We start from the raw sequence: 22,476 nt of genomic DNA on the forward strand, positions 1-22,476 counted from the left end.
GCTTGCTCCTCCTTGCGATACTCAAAATTCTTGTTCTTTGATACTTCAAGCATTTCTTCCTTGGTCATTTAACCTACAATTGAAATGGAAAAGGACCATAGTAGCTATGTTAGTTCTCATAACTTAACTATCTAATATTTACAATGAAATGGAGGAATTTCATGAAACCAATGAAAAAACCAACTCCCAACCAAACCAATGAAAAACCCTATACCACATCTAAAGGGAGAACTTGATGTGTAGAAAGTGCGAGTTAGATGTCCAATATCAATTAGAAAACTTGAGGTTGAACGCTTTATAAGTGAGAGAATCCATAAATTCATTGTCTTAAGGTTTTAGGTGGAGAGCGTTTTAATTGTTTTGCCTTGTGCAGTGTTGTTCTGTCTAGTACTTACCATTTTGCGGATCAAACACACCCTAAGTCTCTTATGAATCCTGGATGTTTAACTCATTGGCGCTCATGTAACTCCTCGAACTTCCCAACGTAAGTAACTCACAAAAGATACTGTAATAAATTTTACATTATAATTTTATTTGTATCGTCCACTGTTCATCAAATATACATGACAAATATTTGTTGAATAGCTCAGAGGTTTGCCCTGTTTTCTCAAATATTTGTTAATTTGCTAACTAAATTTACCTTTATTTTCATTTTCATTACTTTTTTTATACCAAGTGATTCAAAAGTAGTTAACGAGTTCTACTAGAAAATAAATAGTTTAGGAGAACCTAAATTCCGATTCTTGAATAAAAAAATATTTTTTAACCAAATTTTTCTTATCTTTCGTCAAAACTCTTACTAAATTCTAAGATTTTGGAAAGAAAAAAAAATTCAAATAATCACCGGACTTTTCTTACATTTCGACGTATCGCATTCTCATCAACATTCAAGTATTAATCAGACTTTTCTTACGTTTCGACGGATCCCATTCTCTTCAGATAGAATTGAAGAATTAAAAAAAAAATCATCACTTTTTTCTTACTTCTTTAAACATTTTTTGTAAGTTTTAAGTGGGGCAGGGTGGTACGTGAAAGTTTGTCTGGGAGTGAGTCAGAATATGCGAAACAAGATAGAGAAAGTGAAAGAGAGAGAGTGGTGTATATAGCTATAGCTGTTTCTTACTCCTTACACACATCCTATATGTCGTTACATGACAAAAGTTTGGGTCCACAATACCGTAGGCCATACACCCTCTCTCTTTCTCTCATTAAAATTTCATTTTGTAAAATTTAATTCTTACAAAAGCATTCAACAAAATCTGGAAAAAAGTTTTTAAAAGAGGAAAAAAAGGCAGAGAATATTAATAAAGAGTGAGAAAAAAAAAGGTCCAAGTGAAATGGTGCATGTGTGTATAATATGTGTTGGTGTATATGCATGACACCAAATCAATGAAAAGATTCATAATGAATCTACCTCAGAAAATTTTCATTTAAAATAAACCCAACTTGAGAGAAAAATTCATATCAAGTATAGTCATGGAGAATTGATTTTCATTCATTTTTCTTTGACCCTCTTAACTCATCTCTCTACTTCAGCTTCTTGATTTTTCTATAGATATGGCAACATCATTTTCAGCTGCATCTTTCTTTACAATCTCACAAGAGGATCAGAATCAGATGAATCAACAGAATTCATCAACACCTTCATCATCAACAACTCCAACTGCACCACCTCAGAAGAAAAGGAGAAACCAACCTGGAACACCAAGCAAGTTTCTTCATATAATTTATCAGAAATATTTAATTTATAAATACTTTTTTTTTTTTGGTTTCATGTCTTACAAATAATATTTTGTTTTGTGTTTGACCACCTTACAAATAATATTTTATACTAATTTTTTTATTTTTCTTGTCTTAACCCTAATTCAAAAACATGTATAAGTTTATGATTGTTAAATTAAATATTATAAATTGAAGAGCTGTGTCTTTATTAGGTTTTGTCAATTTAATTAAATTATTAATTATTTTGTTATACTTGTTATGATTTATTTTTTTTCTAATATTTTTTGTTTGGCTTTTTTCAATGAAAACAGATCCAGATGCAGAAGTGATAGCACTATCTCCCAAGAGCCTAATGGCAACAAACAGATTTGTATGTGAAGTGTGCCAAAAAGGGTTCCAAAGGGAGCAAAATTTACAACTACATAGAAGAGGACACAATTTGCCTTGGAAGCTAAAGCAAAAGAGTAACAAAGAGCCAAAGAGAAAGGTTTATTTGTGTCCAGAACCAACATGTGTTCACCATGACCCTTCAAGGGCTCTTGGTGACCTCACTGGAATTAAGAAACACTATTTTAGAAAGCATGGTGAGAAAAAATGGAAGTGTGAAAAGTGTTCTAAGAAGTATGCTGTTCAATCTGATTGGAAAGCTCATTCTAAAACTTGTGGTACTAAGGAGTATAGATGTGACTGTGGCACTCTCTTCTCCAGGTAATAAACATATACCTAATAAATCAGTTCCAATTTTTCTATTGCGAGTTTTTTCGCTATCGATTTTTGTTAATGCAATCTTATATATATATATATATATATTTGATAGCATGGTTTAAATTGTGGTCGCAATGACGCTACAAACATTTATATATACTAGCAGAAAACATGATCGATATGGTCGAAATTGCAGTTTCACAGAACCGTGAAACTTTGTAGTGCATCCAAATTTAGATTATAACCGCAAAAAAATTCTTAAGACTATGGAGTGATTGTTTGATTTGGTTTAGTTCATTTGGATTAGGGCTTGTTAGAATTTTGGTGCCCATAGGGAGGAAAAGGCCTAAGATGCTTTTCTTTTTCTATTGAGTTGGTTTTCTTCCATATTTTGATTGAGATTCTGTGTCTTCTCTTTCTCTCGTAAGCTTTCCTTTGTCATCTTGCTCTCGTATTTTGTAGAGTGACCAAGTGAAATGGAAGCAATTAATTGAATTAAGCACCCCCACGTGAATAATCTTTGAAAATCAGAAAAAACACACGGAGGAAATAGCACCTTCAAACAAAAGAGAAAATTATTATTTATTTATTTTTGGGAAAAAAATACTTCAAAAAATTAACTCAACATTTCTATAATTTTACCTTGGAAACACCCTATTTCAAGCCATATTCATATGATGTTATGCATAGGACTTTCTTGACTAAATTCCATGATTTAAGAAATTATTAGTAGCATTAAATTTGTTAACAATATGTTTTTAGGTTTATACTAGTATTAAATTTGTTAACAATATGCTTTTAGGTTTATACTTGAAGTGAAAAATTCATTATATATCATTCCATTATAATATATATTACTAAATATTTGAAATAAGAGTGTATATCTAATTTACTTCATCCTAATTTTCTCACGACGTAATTCAGTCTTCACATAACATAAACCCAAATTAATCATTAATATTTTCATTTTGGAGACAAATTAGTCTCTAACTCATTATATCAGAGGAACTAATTTGTTGTCGGTACGAAAATGCGAAGACTTAATTGATTCACATTGTTCTCTAGTGAGTTGGCAAAGTGTGTTTAAGTTCCATTACAGTAACGTGCTCCTTTGTTGGTGCTTCTTATTTTGTGATAACGTCAGGGTCTAACAAACCCTATCTTTTCTTTTCCCCTCTATTCCTTGTTTGTACTATTTCCTTTTCCTCTTTTGGTACATTTTTATTTCAATTGATGTAGTAGCTGAGCTATACCTACACGTTGTGTTATCACAACTATACAAACAAAATAGTACACAACATGACATTACTTACACACGGATAGATTCTCTTTACAATTTTGATGCCTTCTAAATTACTCAAAGAAAGTACCTTACCCGAATTGTCCATCCTCACGATACAACATGTTCACCTTTAGTTAACATATGTTTGGAAACCCGGCTAGTTAGAAATTTCCGCGTTACAAAGCAATTTCACCGTGAAAATTGGGAAGCTACAAAAAGTAGCATCATTGTAAACGCGTGTTTTTCACATCTCCACCGCTTCAACAAACACACACTTGGTAAGTTAGAATTGTTGGGTGAGGATTGAGTGGTTTCTTCATTAAGCTTCATAGCTTGTATTTGGATTAACTCCAAAATATGAATCATTTGATCTCATCCAACAATTTTGAATCAAATTGCCTTATCGATCTTCTTTTTAACATTGTATTTTGTACTATTACCCCCTCTACTCGGTTTTTTTGCCATTAAAAAAAAATGGTGCCGATGTTATTTCTATACTTGCCACAATACTTATCATGATGTACCGATGTTAATTGATCGGTCATTTGCTATCTAATGAAATGAATTAAGTTTATCCTATGTGTAACATAAATACAAACAATGCTATAAAATTGTAGTTAGTAGTTAGTTACTTTAGGCAATCTATCTAAATTAACTGTTAATCTTAATTTGTGATATTTATTTAGGGACACTCGTTAACATTTTCCTTATTTATTTATCAATGCAGAAGAGACAGTTTCATCACACACAGGGCTTTTTGTGATGCACTTGCTCAAGAAAGTTCAAGACAACCACATCCAAACCTAATCACCAACACTTCCATTAATAACTCCCAACTATTTCGAAATATTAGTAACAACAACAATAACATGTCCTTAGCCTTGTCTCAAATTCCTCAACAACATATCTCTTCCATTCATGGCCAAAACGACAACAATCAAACTAGTGAAATCTTGCGTTTTGGCAACGCAAGAACTGCACAATTTAACAACATTCTATCCCCACCCCCACAACAAACTCTTCAAACCCCTCCATTTAATTTCATCACACAACAAAACCAAAATTACCATCATGACCAATCACAATTCCAAGGATTAATATCATTGTCTGAACTCAACAACAACAACATGTTTTCTGAAAACTTCAACAATGAAGGGTCAAATGATTTCTTCTCAGAAAATTCTATAATGTTTGATCATAATAACCAAACAAACCCTATCTCTCCTCACATGTCAGCAACTGCTTTGCTTCAAAAAGCTTCTCAAATGGGTGCAACTTCAAGCACCACCACCACCAACAATACTTCTTCTTCAATACTAAGAAGCTTTGGTCATGTTTCTTCTTCTGCAGCAACAAAAGTTAATGGTGCTGGTGATGGACTCACAAGGGATTTTCTTGGAGTTGGTCAAATAGTTATGAGAAACATGAATGGAGGAGTTGGTCAAAGAAGTCAACGTAACTTCAACTTGGAATCAGAGAATAATGGAAATATTGGTGGTGGAGGGAACTTTGAGTGACTGTGTGAATCTTTGTTGGACATGCAGTGCTTGAAAGAAAAAACAAAAGGTACATTCAAATATCACTGTTTTTTATTTTCTTAAAAATTATCTATATGTGATGATTACCTTTTCATACATGTGATGATTAAAGTAAGATTTCATTGGTAAATGTGCTTGATAGGGAACACCTTTTACTGTTTGTTGGACAATGAGTTGAATTTTGAAAGATTTTTTTTTTTCTACAAGTCTTATTTAATATTTAGGATAAAGGAGAGAAAGAAAAATATAAAATATAATACCATCATTTTTCTTATTTATGTGTCTATTTTACATATCAATGTTTTTATATTATATTGTATATGTAAGTATATTCAACTCTAACTTTTAATTTTGTTAAAAAAACACTAACTTAATACATTTATAAAGGATATTTTATAAAATTATTTTTTGTAATTTTGGTATATCACTTATATTTAAGAATACAATTTTTAAATGAAATTATATAACCTATAACCTATGTTAGAATTAAAAAAAAATAGTAGTATATTTTCTATCCGTGATGTAATGAGGAAAAAAAAAGTAATAAAAATTAGAAAAATTAGTGTGTTTTCAAACCAACCCATGGCCATGACTGCAGTTCCAGCTATTGAATTTTGTTTTGAAAATAAAAAGGTGTCATGAGTTTGTGACCCTGACACACATGTTATCTTGCATGGAGGGAGACAGCGACGTAGTGCAGAACTTTGTTTCTTCCATTGTCTTTTCCTTTTCATTTGGTATCATTTTTGGATATATTTTAGTTTTAGGGTTGGCAGAGTCACGAGTGTCCTTCTACTTGATTGGTGGGGTATGGCCAAACATGTCTCTGCCCTTATCAACTCAGATGCTTTTTTTGTGTCTCTTTCATACGTGTCATTTTCAACTTTTAATTCTCATTTAGCTTAGCAATAATTAATAGTGATCACTATTATGAAATATAGTTTTTTCGTCAAAAAATAATATGAAATATAGATTAAAATATGAAACAAGACTTACAATTTTTCATGTTTGGGTTTTTGCAGGATGTCCATTTTGTTGCACAAGAAGAAAAAAACTCATGCAAGTCCATATAATTTAGTTTTCGGGAGCAGCATTGTGGAATCATATATATAATATATCGGAGTTTAACTATGTATATATTATTATAACTATATAAGCATAAGAAAACAAAAAAAAATGTAAGTTGGAAGTACATGAAAATTGGTATTAGATTTCAAACCAATTTCTTTCAAATTTTCGTGGTGTAACTTAATAGATTTTCTTGTAAGATGTTTTAACATGTAATGTAAATTGGAGTACAAGTCACAGCATTGTATCATAATTTATATATAGAAATATTATCATCATATGTATGTACTCTTTTCCTAGCATATATGGTAAATTTTTTAGCAGCTGCACAAGTCAGCTTGAAATTCTTATACCTACAAAAATTGATATTTAGAGATGAAGAAAGTGAAGAAATGAATGATCACCAAATTTGATAAGAAGATCATTTTGAAAGTTTAATTCATTGGTTGTTTAAATGCTAATCACTTGAGTAATGTCATTATTGAAAATAAGGGCTGAGTCTAGAGATTTGCAGTCTTAGCAATATTTAGGTTTAAACCTAATTTATTAGAAATTTTATTTATTATATTTTTTTTTAGCTTTAAAATTTTTTACAAAAATTATATAACCAAGTTACTTCGAAACTAACCTCATATTTCACTCGGGCCTATTCAGTTACATTTTATTCATGAATTTTTACTCAATATCTGTGTAAATAGTCATATAATTAGGGATGACAATGGTACTCTTTAACGGTGTATTATAGTGCTCATCCCCATACATGCGTTTATAAAAAATTCTCGTACCCGAACTCATACCTCCATCCACGTACGCTAAGAGTCCGTACCCGCATCCATTGTCTGCACTTTAACAATAAAAAGACAATTTAAATAACAAAAAATATCACAACTTAACTAAAATATGATCTTAAATCTCGTAAATCAACTTATAAAATGTTACAAATCGTAGTATTTATGCAAATAAAAAGGATCTAAAATTTATACTATATATAAAGAAAACAACTTCTTTCAGCTCTTTTGGGCTGACTTTTTTCTTTCCAAAATTGCCCTCAATTTTCAATACAAATAACTTATGTAAAAAATAGATAAAAATAAATTTAAATATTAAACAAAATGTAACAAACACGATATATATATATATATATATATATATATATATATATATATATATATATATATATAATATATGTGTGTGTGTGTGTCTGATTTTCTTTTTCTTTATCATTTAAAAAATGTAACAAACTAGATGAGTATATTTATATTCATTTTTTTATTATCCCAATTATACCTTAAACAACTTTTCTATAATAAAGATTGTTGTTAATGTCATTAAAAAAAAGGAATTTAGATTACATTTTTTGTTATATTATTGGTGTCATTGAAATAGATAGTCGTCATTAGTTTGGTTTGTTATAACTTGAAAGCAACAAACGTTTATATTTTTTATTTTAATCAAAATCAAAATTTCATAAAATAAAAAAAATATCATTCATAATTTTCAAACCTTAGCACAATAAAAAGAGCGAAAAGTCTTTTTGTTAGTAATATATAATATTTTCCCAACAAAGTAGTAGAATTGATTATACTAACCGCAAAATCTAGGAATACAAGTTTCAGGTTAAATCAATTCTATTTTGTTGAAGCCAAACATATATTTTAAGGACAAATCACGTTTTTCTCCCTTTTCATCCACATCTTCACCATCCAACTTCATCTTATCCATGGAGTTATTATTTTCTTCTTCTTTTCCCGCCTCATTTTTCACTCCATCATTAACCGCATTTTTCTTAACACATCTATCTCCTACATATTTTGAACCACTTCCTACTTCCCCACCACTTGGTTTCGAAATATTTTCCCTACTTTCAACATTGTTTGCTTTTAATGTCCTCATATCATCCTCAAGTGTTGAAACCCGATTAAGAAAATCCTTGTGTTCACCCATCAACTTTTGATGTTCAGCCAAATAAGTTTGCACATCAAATAGAGGGTTTGCATCATCTCTAAAACCAACTTCAAAATGGTTAACGGCTTGAACAAGGACTTCATTTTCCATGTCTTCTTCTGTTGGGACAAATTCCTCAACCAACTAATCACAATAAATCGATAAAATTAACGTAATTATGAGTGAAAACTTAAACTATAAAACCTCAATACAGAGTTAATATATTAAAGGCAATTACTAACCGTCTCATTTGAAAAAATGTTTGACATTCTAACATGTCCTCCATCCACTTTAGTCCAATTGTTAATGCATAGAAAACGCTTATTTGGTCCACTACACAGGCTTAAATGTTCAGCAACTCATCTACTCAAATGATAATTCAAATAAACATAAACAATAATTGAACATAACTATAGGTATAAATAAAAAAAACAACCATATATATATATATATATATATATATATATATATATATATATATATATTAAACATAATGCAACAAACAGCATAAGGGATTAAATTTTCAATACCTGCAATATGGCTGAGCAATCAGAAATGTGTACAACATTATCATTATTGTTATTTTTTATTCTAATATTACCAACAATTTTTTAATATAAAACCTTGCCACATCAACAATGGCATAAATGAGGAAGATGGTGATGATGAGAAGATGGTTGGCTAAATGTCTAAAATGCTTTGGAATTGTTAAGGAGTTGAAACAAGACCATAGAAAAAATAAATTGATAACATTGGAATTTCAAAATTTGATTTACTTGGCCCACAAAATTCATCAATTTTTTTATTTGAACCATTTTCAAATTCAACTATTAAATTAGTCAATGGTTTCATGATGAAACCCTTTCCAAATTACTTATAGATAGACATAAAGTTTGAAGGAAAACACGGGAAGAGAAAAACCGTTGAATTCAACAGCACTAATTAAAATAGAACAAGCTTATAGAATATGAAAACAGCTTACACTTAAATGCTAATTTTATTTATAGAATATCAAAACAAGTTAACAAAGCTAATTTTATTTTATCACAAATAGAATAAGCTTTACTTCCAATCATAGGATTTCCCAACCAAAATACTGACCACAAACAAAATGGTTTTAACTTTTGTAGCAATAATCACAAACAAAATACATGAAAATCAAACATCATTTTCACATGAATCACAATTAACTTCTTTCAAAAAGTTACAAATATTACAAAATAAAAGTTCCAAAAATCAAATCCACACGAAATCAAACGTGAATAAGAATTTACCATGCTGCTTCCAGGAGGTTTTGCACATCCAAATCGAAACTTGCCATTGGAAACAAACCTGCAACAAAATTAAGAAAAAATGAGATCCTAATTAATTTTTAAAAAAATTGGACGAGAGAGAGAGAGAGAGAGAGAGAGAGAGAGAGAGAGAGAGAGAGAGAGAGAGGGAGAGATATTAGGAGGGAATTAGGTCAAAAGCGGTGGAGAGTGAGCGTTAAATGTCTAAAACGTATCCATCTCTACATAATGGGTTTGACGCTATTTGTTTACAAGAACGCTGCCTATGGAGATGAGGCATACCTCAAGTATCTCTGTGACATTGAATTAGTCAACGATTATGCATATGGATTGGATACCCTTGCTTACTTGTTTATATAAGAAGCTTAACAATGAATATCGTTTTCATACGAAGCAACTAGTTGGATATGAAACATTGTTCCAGGTATAATATTGAAATTCTTATATAGTTAATTGTTAAACCCACTCTTTTAAGTGTTGTCCACTAATTGGTATATGTTGATATGAATGCAGGCTTGGATATTTTAGCACTTTTAGGGAATCGGGAAAAAAGATTATTAGGCTGGTTATAGTAGGGCTCGACACCCGTGTGCCACGATGTTCGCTCCAACAAATGGAATGGCTGTCACATAACATACCAAATCACACCTAAGTACCATCCTAGTTACCAATGTTGTCTTATACATGTACTTCCAGCATCGCCGGACACCTCCGTTTGAGCATACTAGCGTCTACTCAAGATGGCTCATACATGGACCTTGCATGGTCTATTATCTGCCACCGCACATACTGCATTTGAATATGTTCAAACCATTCCCAAACATCCATACGACTCTTCTACTCCCATGATAACTCAATAAGAGGTTGGTAAACATTACATCCAACAACTTAATCGTGCTTGTTCCGCTGAGGAATTGAGACTGATTGTGGTGACTGTTGTACATAAAACAACTGGATACATGATATGTTATTTTACAATTTCACATCCATACGTCATACATATGTTGGAGAATGTACAAACTATGTGGCCGAGCAAGATGTCGTTTAGGAGGTTACTACCTGAGGAGTATGGGGACCACCAACACCTAGACAAGAGAGTGGGATTATGGCATATAAAAGGCTATGCAGGATCGTTCCTAGAGTATGGACCTTAAACATAATATGAGAAAAGCGCCCCTTACACAACACATTATAATTTTTTTTTAGCTCATTGTTATGATTTCATTAGCTCTTCATTTCATTTTTTTTTGCTTTTCAATACCAAATTAATGTTTTTTTAGACAACATCTTAAAATAAATCAAATACTTCATAAACACCAAAACAATATAAAATATTGTAGAAGTAGATCGAGAACACTAGCACTTGCTAAGTAGACTGAAATTTTAGCACCTAAGTATTATAACACCAAAAAAGTAAAAGTATATCAACACGTAATATATGATACAAAATTAGTGGTAGACTTTTTAGAGGAATCATAGATACAAGAACTCCTTGTATATATTTTTGTGGTGGTGGCCGAGGTTCGAACCTTAGACCTCGCATATATTATGCATTGTCCATACCAATTGAGCTAACATCACAATGACACAAGAACTCCTTGTATCCTAGAAGTACATCATTCCTCTTTTTATATGCTATAAGTATCTCTAACAAGTTCATTATGATGATACAAAATCAATGTTAGACTGTTGTTAAAAGTGTACCTTCAATGATGAATTTTAACACACTTAATAACTTTTATCAATAATTTTATGACGCTTATGATAAGAAAGTAAGATTAAGATAAATTTTTCTGGTAGGCTCATTTCGACTTAAATATAATTTGTTTTGCTATAAAATTATCGCAATTTTTTGGATAATAAATACTACCAATATTTTTAATATTAGTGAGGCACATAATTAAGAACATAGGGCCCAAAAAAATATCATTAATTTCTTTGATAATATTTTTTTGACACATTATTAAGTCAACCAAATCTTTTATAGAGAGAGTGTGTATATATAAATATTTTTGATATACAGGAGTATATATAGCATATCGTATCAAAAGGGCCAAAAACATTAACAAGCTTCAACCCAACCCTTCATCATGTCAATGTTTGGACCCTTTCTGTGAACTTTGGTATGTGCACCCGCAATAAACCAAATATTTCTATATACACCCCCACCATAAAAAAAAATTGGGTCCCCTATCGACATGAGCCCTAGACCGTTGCACACCCGACCTATGCCTAGTGTAACACCCTAAATCCCCACATATTATTTTATAATAAAAATACATTAAAAAAAATAAACATGCAAGGGTGTCACACATCTTCTTCAATAAAAATACTTCGTTTAAATTATAAACATCGCAGCGGAAAAGTTCTCGTAACATCAAAGTGATTTTTCACATTTATAGTTCCAAATCAAAACTGAGTTCAAAAGATTTTTAAAGCCTAGTCTAATATAAAATAAATCCCCAATCCCTAGTGTCACAGATCAGAGTATCGACTCAATAAAAGACTCCCAAAAGCGATACACAAAAAGGAGAAGGCTCCAACGCCGTCTTCCGAGACTCACTACTTCTAAGATCTTCTTCCTGCAAATCTACACCACAAGGGTGCAGGCTCCCAACCCAATTACATTTAGACATATATGCATCATAGTCAGATAACATTCACATTTAAATATAAAATATCATTTAATAAAAAATCAAATAGGCATCAATCAACATCTTATAATAACATATAAGCATCAACAACATTTAAGAATATCAAGTAGACATTAATAAAATGCAAATCGTTCACACATAATCATATAGCAGCATGCCATCGAATATCACATCTTTAAATAAGTACACATCTTTTAATTACACATCTTCAAATAGACCTACAATTATGTATGCAATGTCTCTAACTCGACTCTATATGCATGTGGTACCGGTTTTGGATATCAGATATCAGAGTTATGTTACTGATTTATCCCCCATCTTTAAACACATCTTTAAATCGGACTGACCATGAATGCATGAACACTAAGTAATGACTCGACAATGCACATCTTTAAATGACTCGACAAATACACATCATTAAGTAGCATCATCGTCAAATATCACATCTTTATATAACGCATCTTTAAATCACACATATTCAAATAACACATCTTTATATAACACATTCAAATATCACATCTTTATATAGCACATTTTTAAATGAAACATCTTTATATAATATATCGTCAAATAACACATCAATTCATAAATCATCAATATCGTCAAATAAATTTATTCATCAATGATCATCGTCAATAGTCAAATAATTCTACAAAGAGGACAATTTAAATGGTAAAATCACAAAGAACAGTCAACTATGCATAATTATATATAACAAAGCTTATGTTTCTAAGTTATACCACGTTTATTCCCTTTAGGAAGTTCTAGTCAAGTATTAGCTATGAAACTCATAATCCATTTGATTAAGACTCTAGTCAGGTACACATATAAATAGGGAAATAAGTATACGAATGTACATGCATATGTAGGCAACAAGCTACGGCTTAATATCTATAGTTTCACAATTTTTTTTTTATAGAACTAATTGTCCTATTATTCGGCCAACTGAACCAATTTGTAAATGGTTTAAGCAACACTGACATAGAAGAATCAAGGAATACAAGTATAGAATAATGTAATCAAGGGTTCAACAATTAAAGGGGTTCCGAAATGATATTATAACCAACACAAGCAAAATTCAAAAATTCTAATAGCAACATGGAGGTCAAGCCGAATCAAATATTCTATAACAACCCCTATATTCTTAAATAATAGTATTAATAATAATTGAAACTTCAAAGAAGATACAAACTCGATCACTTTTATTTATATTTTTCAAAACAAAACATAATCATATTTTAAATCACGAATTTAGCATGAAAACATTATATTTCAGAAACAAAAATCAAACACGTAATTGCAACAACATAAAAGAACACGAATTTAATCATAGATTTATCAAAGGATTAAGAAAACAATAAAAATTAACAATCTTTCACTACCCACCCACATGAGTACACAACCCTTATGATGAATAGAGACTCCCCCCATTACCTCTAGTTTGGAGAATTTGATGAATTCCTACGGTGAAATCTCTCTTCAGGTTCTTCTTTCTATGCCACCTTGCCTTTTCTCTCCACAACCCTAGTTTTCCTTTTGCCGCTTTGTTTCTCTGTTTCTCGGTAACCCTTTTTCTCTAATTCTCTTCTCTATTTATAAGCTCTAATTGAGTTTGTTACCAATCTTTTTATATTACTATATGTCTTCTAGGTTTGTTACTAATCTTTTCAAATTACTATCTGCACCTCTCGAATTTGTTACTATCATTTATGTAATTACATCGTCTTGCTATTCACACTCTCCTCTAGTTAAATCTTTAAAGCACTACTCATCTCACTAACTACACCTCTTTTCTACCCAATTTTACTAACCCCCCTGTTCACACTCTAATTTCTTATTCTCTCTAAAAAAACTCTATTTTCTTTGAAAATATTATTTTTTCTCACTCTTTAATCGACTAACCAACTCATCTACTTTCTCCTTACTTATTCTTCCAATAAATACGAATATTTAAATTAATAGTACCTAACAACCAATACTAATAATAACATTACTAATATTATCTAATAATAATATTAATAAACTAATATTAAAAATTGGGGTGTTACACCTAGGGTCGGCCCTGAGACCATGTATGAGGGGTCACGAGCGGTGGTTAGGTGGAGCATGGAAGTCTGGCTTGGCTAATTTAGATAATTTATTTTTTTAATTTTATGTTTGGATTAATTGTTGTAACCTATGGATATTGTCACTACTTTTTTAATTTATGCTTTATTGCGTTGTTGCATGTTTAAATCAATCTGAATTCCTCAATTTGTAAGAAAAATAAAAGGTGTTAACTAAACAACACAACCTTTGTTTCTGTGCTGACACATTTCATATCATATAATCCAAATTGTATAATCTAAAATGTGTCTTTTTATATAAAATAATTCATCTTTAGAATCATCTTCTGGGGAATTTGACACAATTCATATTATATTTTCATAACAAGTATTAAAGTTTTCAAATTTTATTTTATGAATCTTATATTTACAAGGTATGGGTAAACAACAACAAAGTCTTGTGTTTTTTTTTTCTCTCTGGATTTTAAGGGTTTTGGATTATATAATCCAATTATCCCCAAAAAGGAATTTGGATAATATAATCTGAGCGAAGGTATTTTTGAAATTCAGTAGGGCACATGAGAAAAGAGTAGGGTGAGAAAAGAAATGGAAAAATCTACTGACTTTCGCAAAATATATATTGGGTCAAGCCCATGTGTACCTAACCAATGGGTAATCCCTAATATGGATATATAGTAGCATAAGGAAAGACACTCTTTTTTCTCGATATAATACAAAAAAAAAAAAAAAAAAAAAACAAAAGAACGACTATGAAAATGCTCCCCGTTACATCAAAGTATAACTTAAGGCTAAGAAAAAAATAACTCGTCCTTGATATTTTATGGCCTTAGGTAAAATTATGGGTAAACATACCAATTATCAAACGTATCAAGAGCTTTTTTTTTGTGATTTTATTAGCCCTTCATTTCAATTATTTTCTTTTTGTTTTTACTACCATATAAATGTTTTTTAGACAGCATCTTAAAAACATGTGTAGAAATAAAGAACAATAACACCTGAGCAGTAGAATCATTGACTTCGAATTGATGAATCAATATCAATTTAGAATAAAATAAAATTATATAGCTTCTGCAAAAATATCAAAATAAGAACAGATTAATCATAGCGAGGGGCGGAGCCACGTGTAACCCAGGGGATGCAACTGAACCCCCTCAATTTTATAAATTCTACCCATTTTTCAATATTATTTGTATCTCGAATCCCCTGAAATTTAATACCTACACCCCTTTGAATCTATTAGTTTGTTTTAGTCTCGTTTTAGAGCTATTTTACTTCAAAGTATTAGTTTTGTTTTCAGGATAAAATAATGAAGAAAAGAAGGAATTTTCAAATGCTGAAAAAAGAGCACGACCGTGCACCCTATTTGAATAAAAACCAGGGAAAATTGTCAAAAGTTGAGCACGATATGTGCTTCTGCCTAGGACGATTGTGTGTCCTTCCTAGTTTGTAGAATTTCAACAATTTTGAAGGCAAGCAAGATCGTGCGCCCTACAAGTACGACTGATGTCCTATGCAGTCATAAATAGCTGTTACAAACTCTTAGAATTCTCTAGTTTAAGGCTTGTAAGTTGAATTTAATAACGTGACTATGATTTTAGACTATAAATAGGTCTCATATCAGATTTAAAAAGCATATTGAAATATTTGTGAATTTACTCTAAATTAAGAATCAGAGTTTTACATTGTTCTAAGTTTCTAGTTTATATTTTTCCGCTCTTTATACTTCTTGCTCTTTACGTTTATTCACTTTATTTTATAGCACTTCACATTTCCATTCATTTATTTTTATGCATTTTATTTCCATGTCTCTTTACTTTAATCCCTTGTCTACAATTATCATGAGTGAGTAGAATTTTCTAGTCTTGGGATTGTTGAAATAAGCTAATGATGGAACCCTATTCAACCCAAGTATACACTCTATTTTATATGAAATTGTTTTCTTATCTACTCTCATTGTCTTTAAATTTGATATCTAATATTAAAATAAAAGACTGAAAGGTGAAGTTTAATATTGTTATCGAATCAAATTTCAAATATCAAACGAAGGACCGAGAGGTGAAGTTTGATATTGATACAAATGAGATTAGAGAAGTCTGTCAAAATATCTATAAAGATACTTTTGATTGGATTTGGGACAATAATGTAGTGCTCAAAGGGTCTCAATGATAATCAACCTTGAGAATAGGCATGATTATTGTTGAGATACGTTCGTATATTCTGAGAGGAAACATGATACTAATATACCAATTGAATTCCTTGTCCTTAGAAACATTTCATTATAGAATAGAGGAATAAATATGGAATGTTTAGAATTTAGCGTTATGATAAAAACAACAATCTTATGACACTTTTTAATCTGAATTTTAAAACCAAGCAATCATAAACTCAAACAATTTATTCCTTTTCGACTAATCAAAATTAAAAATTAGATTGGTAATTACTTCAACTGTATGTGGATCGATATTTTCACTATTCAATAGAACCGTATCAGGTGACAATGAGTCACCCTTAAATAAGCGTGGAGAACGTTAACAACTTATGTGAAATACGGCGCCATCTTAGGAGGCAGTTGGTGATGATATGAACGATGGAGATGAAGCCTAAGCGCGCTCATGTGATGTGATCCGCACAGAGCTTTGTGTGCTCCTTTGTCGTTTCTTGTCTTGTTTGCTTTGGGTTTTGCCTTATTGGGCCTCATGTGTTTGGGCTTCTAGACGGTCGGACACATATACAATAATTTAAGAAAATTGCTTTTCTGACATAGGAAACTTCACAATGACACAAGTAAAATACTAAAATGCTCCCAACGGTTGTTAGGAACCGTTGGGCTAAGTGGCGGCTGTTAACAACCGCTGGCTGCAGCGGCAGTTAACTGCCGGTGCTTTCTGTTATATGAACAGAACAGAATAGGAGTTTCCAAAACTCCATTGTTACGTTTTTTGCTTTCATAGGTGCGAATTTCACAAAGCATAAGCCATTCCAAGCCAATTTCAAGCACAAAATCAAGTTTTTTGAATTGTTAGGTTTAGGTTAGAATTGTTTAGATTGTTAGAATTGTAGAATTGTTATGAAATTATGGTAGAATTTTTACGATTAGATGAATTGTTGTATAATCGTTGCGATTAGTTTAGGATTGTTATGAAATTTTGTTATGAATTATTGTAGAATTGTTACGTAGGTTTTGATCATCAATTTTTTTATGTAGATATGTCTCAGAATCAGGGAAACGTTGAGTTGAACAACAAAAAGGAGGGTAACGACAAGAAGAAAGAAAATTTGTCGATGACATGGCACAAAATCACATGTGATGGATCCGTCAAAAAGAAGGATTTGAAGGTGCTGGTGTATAATCATTCGAGGTTGAGGAGTGGGAGGACATGCTATTTTGGTCCTCAGCCAAAAGCAGGTGCCCCAGGGACTGTCGAGGACAACCCGATTGCCTTGTGTGACGATTGAATGTAACTGTTTTTTATGTTTTGGATCTTTTTTTATGTTTTTTTATGGTACAATTTGCTTGACATATTGGTACTTTGAATAAATTCGTGTTTTGAATAATTTCAATTAAAATCGCGTTTTGAATAATTTCGATTAAAGTCGCGTTTTGAATAATTGCGTATTCGAATAAAAACTAATTAAATCTAACGTGAATTCAACTAATTAAAATTGCGTAATGAATAAATAAATTTGAAAAGTGAATAAATAAGATAATTATTGTTCCATTCAAAACAACATGTATTATGCATATTCAACTATATATGTTATCACATTACATTACATTCCGGAATGTACCTTCCAACTGCAACAATTATCTTACCTCTAAATGGGGTAAATTCAAACTTGCTAAACAGCAGGACTCCAACATACGATCAACATCTTGAATGATCGTATTCAAGTGTCAAAAGAATGAGTTGCATTCCTTGACACTTGAATACCATTATTCAAGATGGTTATCGAATGTTGGATTCCTGCCGTTTAACAAGTTTGAATTACCCCATTTAGAGGAAGACAATTGTTGCAGTTGGACGTTTGTACCTTCCAACTCCAACAATTGTGTTACCTCTGAATGGGGTAAATTCAAACTTACCAAACAACAGGACTCAAGAATTTCGCCCGACATTCATGTTTTTCCTTTGAAAAGAATAATTTTTTGTTAGGATTGCTTTAGATGATGGTATTTAAGTGCCAATGAAATGAGGTTAATTCCTTGACACTTCAATACCTTCATCTAAACCAGCCTAAAAAGAATTTAATCTTTTCAAAGGAAAAACATGAATGTCGGGCGAATGCTAAGGACTTGTCGTTTGGCAAGTTTGAATTACCCCATTTCAGAGGTAAGACAATTGTTGTAGTTGGAATGCACCTTATCCTAACTAATGACGATCTTCTGGCGGAATCAAACTTTTGATGATATCTTCAGTTGATCTCAATAACGTCACCCGCATATCGATCCACTGGAACATGTTGTGCTCCTAAAATATGCTCGTCACGTTTTCGTCGTTCGTTAATTCCACCCAAGTGAATGATACTCTCCCCTCGTCGAGCGTTGGACGTTTATACCGAACGTGTTCCACCCTTCTTGTGTCTCTGGGGTTGACTCCTTGGTTGAATTCAGTCAGCTCATCCTTGAGACCTCTTAATGTTACACCAAAGGCACCGAACCTTCAACCTCTGAAGTTCTCCGCCGTTGAATTGTGCATGAACGTCGATCCACCGGGGCATTGTTTCAAATCTACACAATTAGAAATTAAAAATAATCAATGAAAAACTCATTCAAACACTTGTACTGAAAATTTGACATAAACCCTAAAAATCCTAAACAAACCCTAAAAAATTTATAAAATTCGAAAAAAAAATATAAATTTAAGCAATATATCTTCATTATATCATGTATTCATAATATATGTTAATAGCATTTCAGATCTACAACATAACTATGTTAAAAACAAAAATTCAAACCCTAAAAAATTTATAAAATTCAAAAAAAAATTATAAATTTAAGCAATATAACTTCATTATAACAGATATTCATAATATATGTTAATAGCATTTCAGATCTACAACATAACTATATTAAAAACAAAAATTCAAATTTTAATAATTAAACAACAACTAAAATTATAAACATATAAACACATATACTAACTAAAATGTATGACAATAGCATAAGTGATAACTTACTTGTGATTTAGTGGAATTTTTTTTTGGATGATTTGGTAGAGTTTTTTTAGAGATTGAGAGAGAGAGAGAGTGAAAATTTGAGAGAAAGATGGTGATGGTGATGATGGAGTGAGTGTCTTGATTATGGCTACTGGCTTGAATATATCACGAACACAACGACAGTTAACTGCCGTTGGAGCTAGCAGTTGTTAACTGTCGATGCTTAGCCTAACGGTTGTTAACTGCCGCTGGAGGTAAAAACGTCATTTACTTGTGTCAGTAGGAAGTATTCATTGTCAAAAAAGCAATTTTCATAATTTAATATAGTAACTCATATGACTTAAGTATATTTTTAATAAATAGATAATGTAAGATGAAAAATGCATAAGAGTCTGGTTGTTATCTTGTGCCAATTGAAAACGTGGAAGTTCTGTAGTTTGTATTGAGAGTGGATCATGTATTCTTTTTTATTTCAAATTTAGAAATTGGTATAAATTTAATATCATTAAAATAATAAGTATAAATGGAGAGAAAAATATAAAATTCTATAAGTTGAAATTCTACTTAAAATATTATTTATGTTGAACGTGTTTTAATTAGCTGTCATAGCCATAGTTTTAAAACTCGGCTCGGTCATCGACCCGACGGGGGTACTGGGTCAATGGTCGAACCACCGAGTCATTGGTCGAACCGCATGACTGAATCAGAACCACTCGGATGACTCGGTTAGATAACTCGGTCCTTAGATTAAATTTATATAGTTATTTAACCGGATTAACTCAGATTGAGTCGGTGACTCGGTCACTTTAGAAACTAAAATAATTAATGAGTGTTGTAATTTAAGAAAGGTTTACATTTAAGGACAAAAATAAAATCAAATGGGTGTTTAAATATATGGATGAAGAGAGTATTACATATTCAAATAAATATAGTAAAATAAAACTATTCTTTCAAAAAAAATATTGTAAAAAAAATGTTTATTAAAATATTTGAGATGTCGGACAATAATATTTAAATGATAAGAGTGAGCTTGGTTCCTTAAAATAAAAAAGAGTGCTTGGTTCCCTTTAAAAAAATAGAAACGTTTACTTGTATAATATATTATGAAGATAGAATAAAAAATAAAAAGAGAATACATGTTTTTTTTTTTTTTTTAAGAAAGACAAAATACAAGTTATTCAAAAAAAATAACGAAAATACAAATTATGCAAAAAAAAGAAAGACAATACAAGTTCAAATGTGAATGGAAAATCAATATGGTATTTTGAATTAATATATAATCAATATGAATCAATATTTTATCACAACAAACAAAAGTGGTGCAGTGGTTCTTAGTGCCTTAGTAAATGCATGTGTGCCTGTTCGATCCCCAGCTGCATCAATTTTCAATTTTTTGATATATAAAACAATTGTTCATTGAAAAAACCGGTCAGCTCATTAAATCACCGGTTCGCCGGTTTTAACCGAGTTTTTCCGGTTCATGCCGGTTCTCACCGGTTTAAATGCATGACCGATCCAATATGTCAACCGAACCAGTTACCCCTCCAGTTCACGGTCGGACCGGTTCGACTGACCGGTCCGGTCCGGTTTTCAAAACTATGGTCATAGCTGTTAGTATTTGTTCTTATCATGTAGTAATAATTCCTATTTTTTACTCTAATAATTGTGGTATCAGAGCTTCTCACGAGGCCTGGTGATTTGGGAATTTGAGAGCTAAGAAACTGCAGTTTTCTTAGAAAAGTAAGTGTGAGAGAAACCAAAAATTTGAGAAGAGAATAACAATTTTGTTCAACCTGCCATACCTAGATTCGATGGTCATTATGATCATTGGTCTATGTTGATGGAAAATCTCTTGAGATCGAAAGAGTACTGGAGCTTCTCAAGCGTTTACTTCATTTAAAAATTTTAAAAGCTTGGTTGAGAAAGAAATAGGGGCTTCAATTCAATGCCTTCGAACAGATAGGGGAGGAGAATTCACCTCTAAAGAATTCAATTCATTTTGCAACTTACATGGCATTAAAAGGCAATGGACAACAGCTTTTACACCTCAACAAAACGGAGTTGCGGAAAAGAAAAATTGGACTATTATGAATATGGTTCGTTCAATGCTGTCAGAAAAACATGTCCCGAAGTTCTTGTGGGCAGAGGCAGTAAATTGGGCTGTTCACATCCTGAATAGAAGCCCAACCTTGGCAGTGAAAGATAAGACACCTGAAGAAGTGTGGAGTGACATCAAGCCTGCCGTTCATTATTTTAAAGTCTTTGGTTGTGTTGCACATGTTCACATACCAGATGCTAAGAGAAAGAAGCTTGATCCCAAGAGCTTTTAATGTGTGATGTTGGGGGTAAGTGATGAATCCAAAGCATATAGACTTTTTGATCCAACTACCAAACATATTGTAATTAGCAAAGCTGTGATTTTTGAAGAAAATGAGTGCTGGGATTGGAAAAAAAGTCTAGAAAATCAGAAATTAAATGTATTAGTTTGGGGTGAAAGTGAAGACGAAAGGCATGATTCCCCTCAAAGTGAAGAAGAAAACGAAAATTCAGAAGGTGGAGAAGAAATAGTCATTCATCAGTAGAGGCTCTAGAAGAAGGAAGGGTGAGACAGCCACCAGTATGGATGAAAGATTACGTGAGTGGAGAAGGGTTATCAGAAGAAGAAGAGACACAAAATTTTGTGATGTTTACTATAACATCTGATGCAACAACATATGAAGAAGCTGTCAAAAGTGAAATGAGAATGGAGAGATTGAAAAGTACAAGGCTAGACTTGTAGCTAAAGGATACTCTCAATAATATGGAGTTGATTACACTGAAGTATTTGCACCAGTGGCTAGATGGGATACCATTCGAATGGTAATCGCTCTTGCTGCCCAAAAAGGATGGAATGTGTACCAGTTAGATGTTAAGAGCGCTTTCTTACAAGGCGAGCTGAATGAAGAGGTTTTTGTTGATCAACCACAAGGTTATGTGGAGAAGGGTGATGAATTGAAGGTGTATAAATTGAGAAGGGCATTGTATGACCTTAAACAGGCACCACGAGCA

General features: G+C 31.7%; 1 protein-coding gene across 1 annotated transcript; it reads left to right on the plus strand.

Moving 5' to 3' along the window:
• Positions 1–1,253: 1,253 nt before the first annotated feature.
• On the plus strand, positions 1,254–6,593 carry LOC112422592 (protein indeterminate-domain 5, chloroplastic). The gene is made up of 4 exons (XM_024785807.2): positions 1,254–1,708; positions 2,034–2,430; positions 4,437–5,275; positions 6,270–6,593. Exons 1-3 carry the CDS (start codon positions 1,558–1,560, stop codon positions 5,224–5,226), a joined length of 1,338 nt encoding a protein of 445 aa, XP_024641575.1. The 5' UTR covers positions 1,254–1,557; the 3' UTR covers positions 5,227–5,275; positions 6,270–6,593.
• Positions 6,594–22,476: the final 15,883 nt, after the last annotated feature.

Source organism: Medicago truncatula, chromosome 1 (assembly GCF_003473485.1).
Source record: "Medicago truncatula cultivar Jemalong A17 chromosome 1, MtrunA17r5.0-ANR, whole genome shotgun sequence".
Taxonomy (NCBI): domain Eukaryota; kingdom Viridiplantae; phylum Streptophyta; class Magnoliopsida; order Fabales; family Fabaceae; genus Medicago; species Medicago truncatula.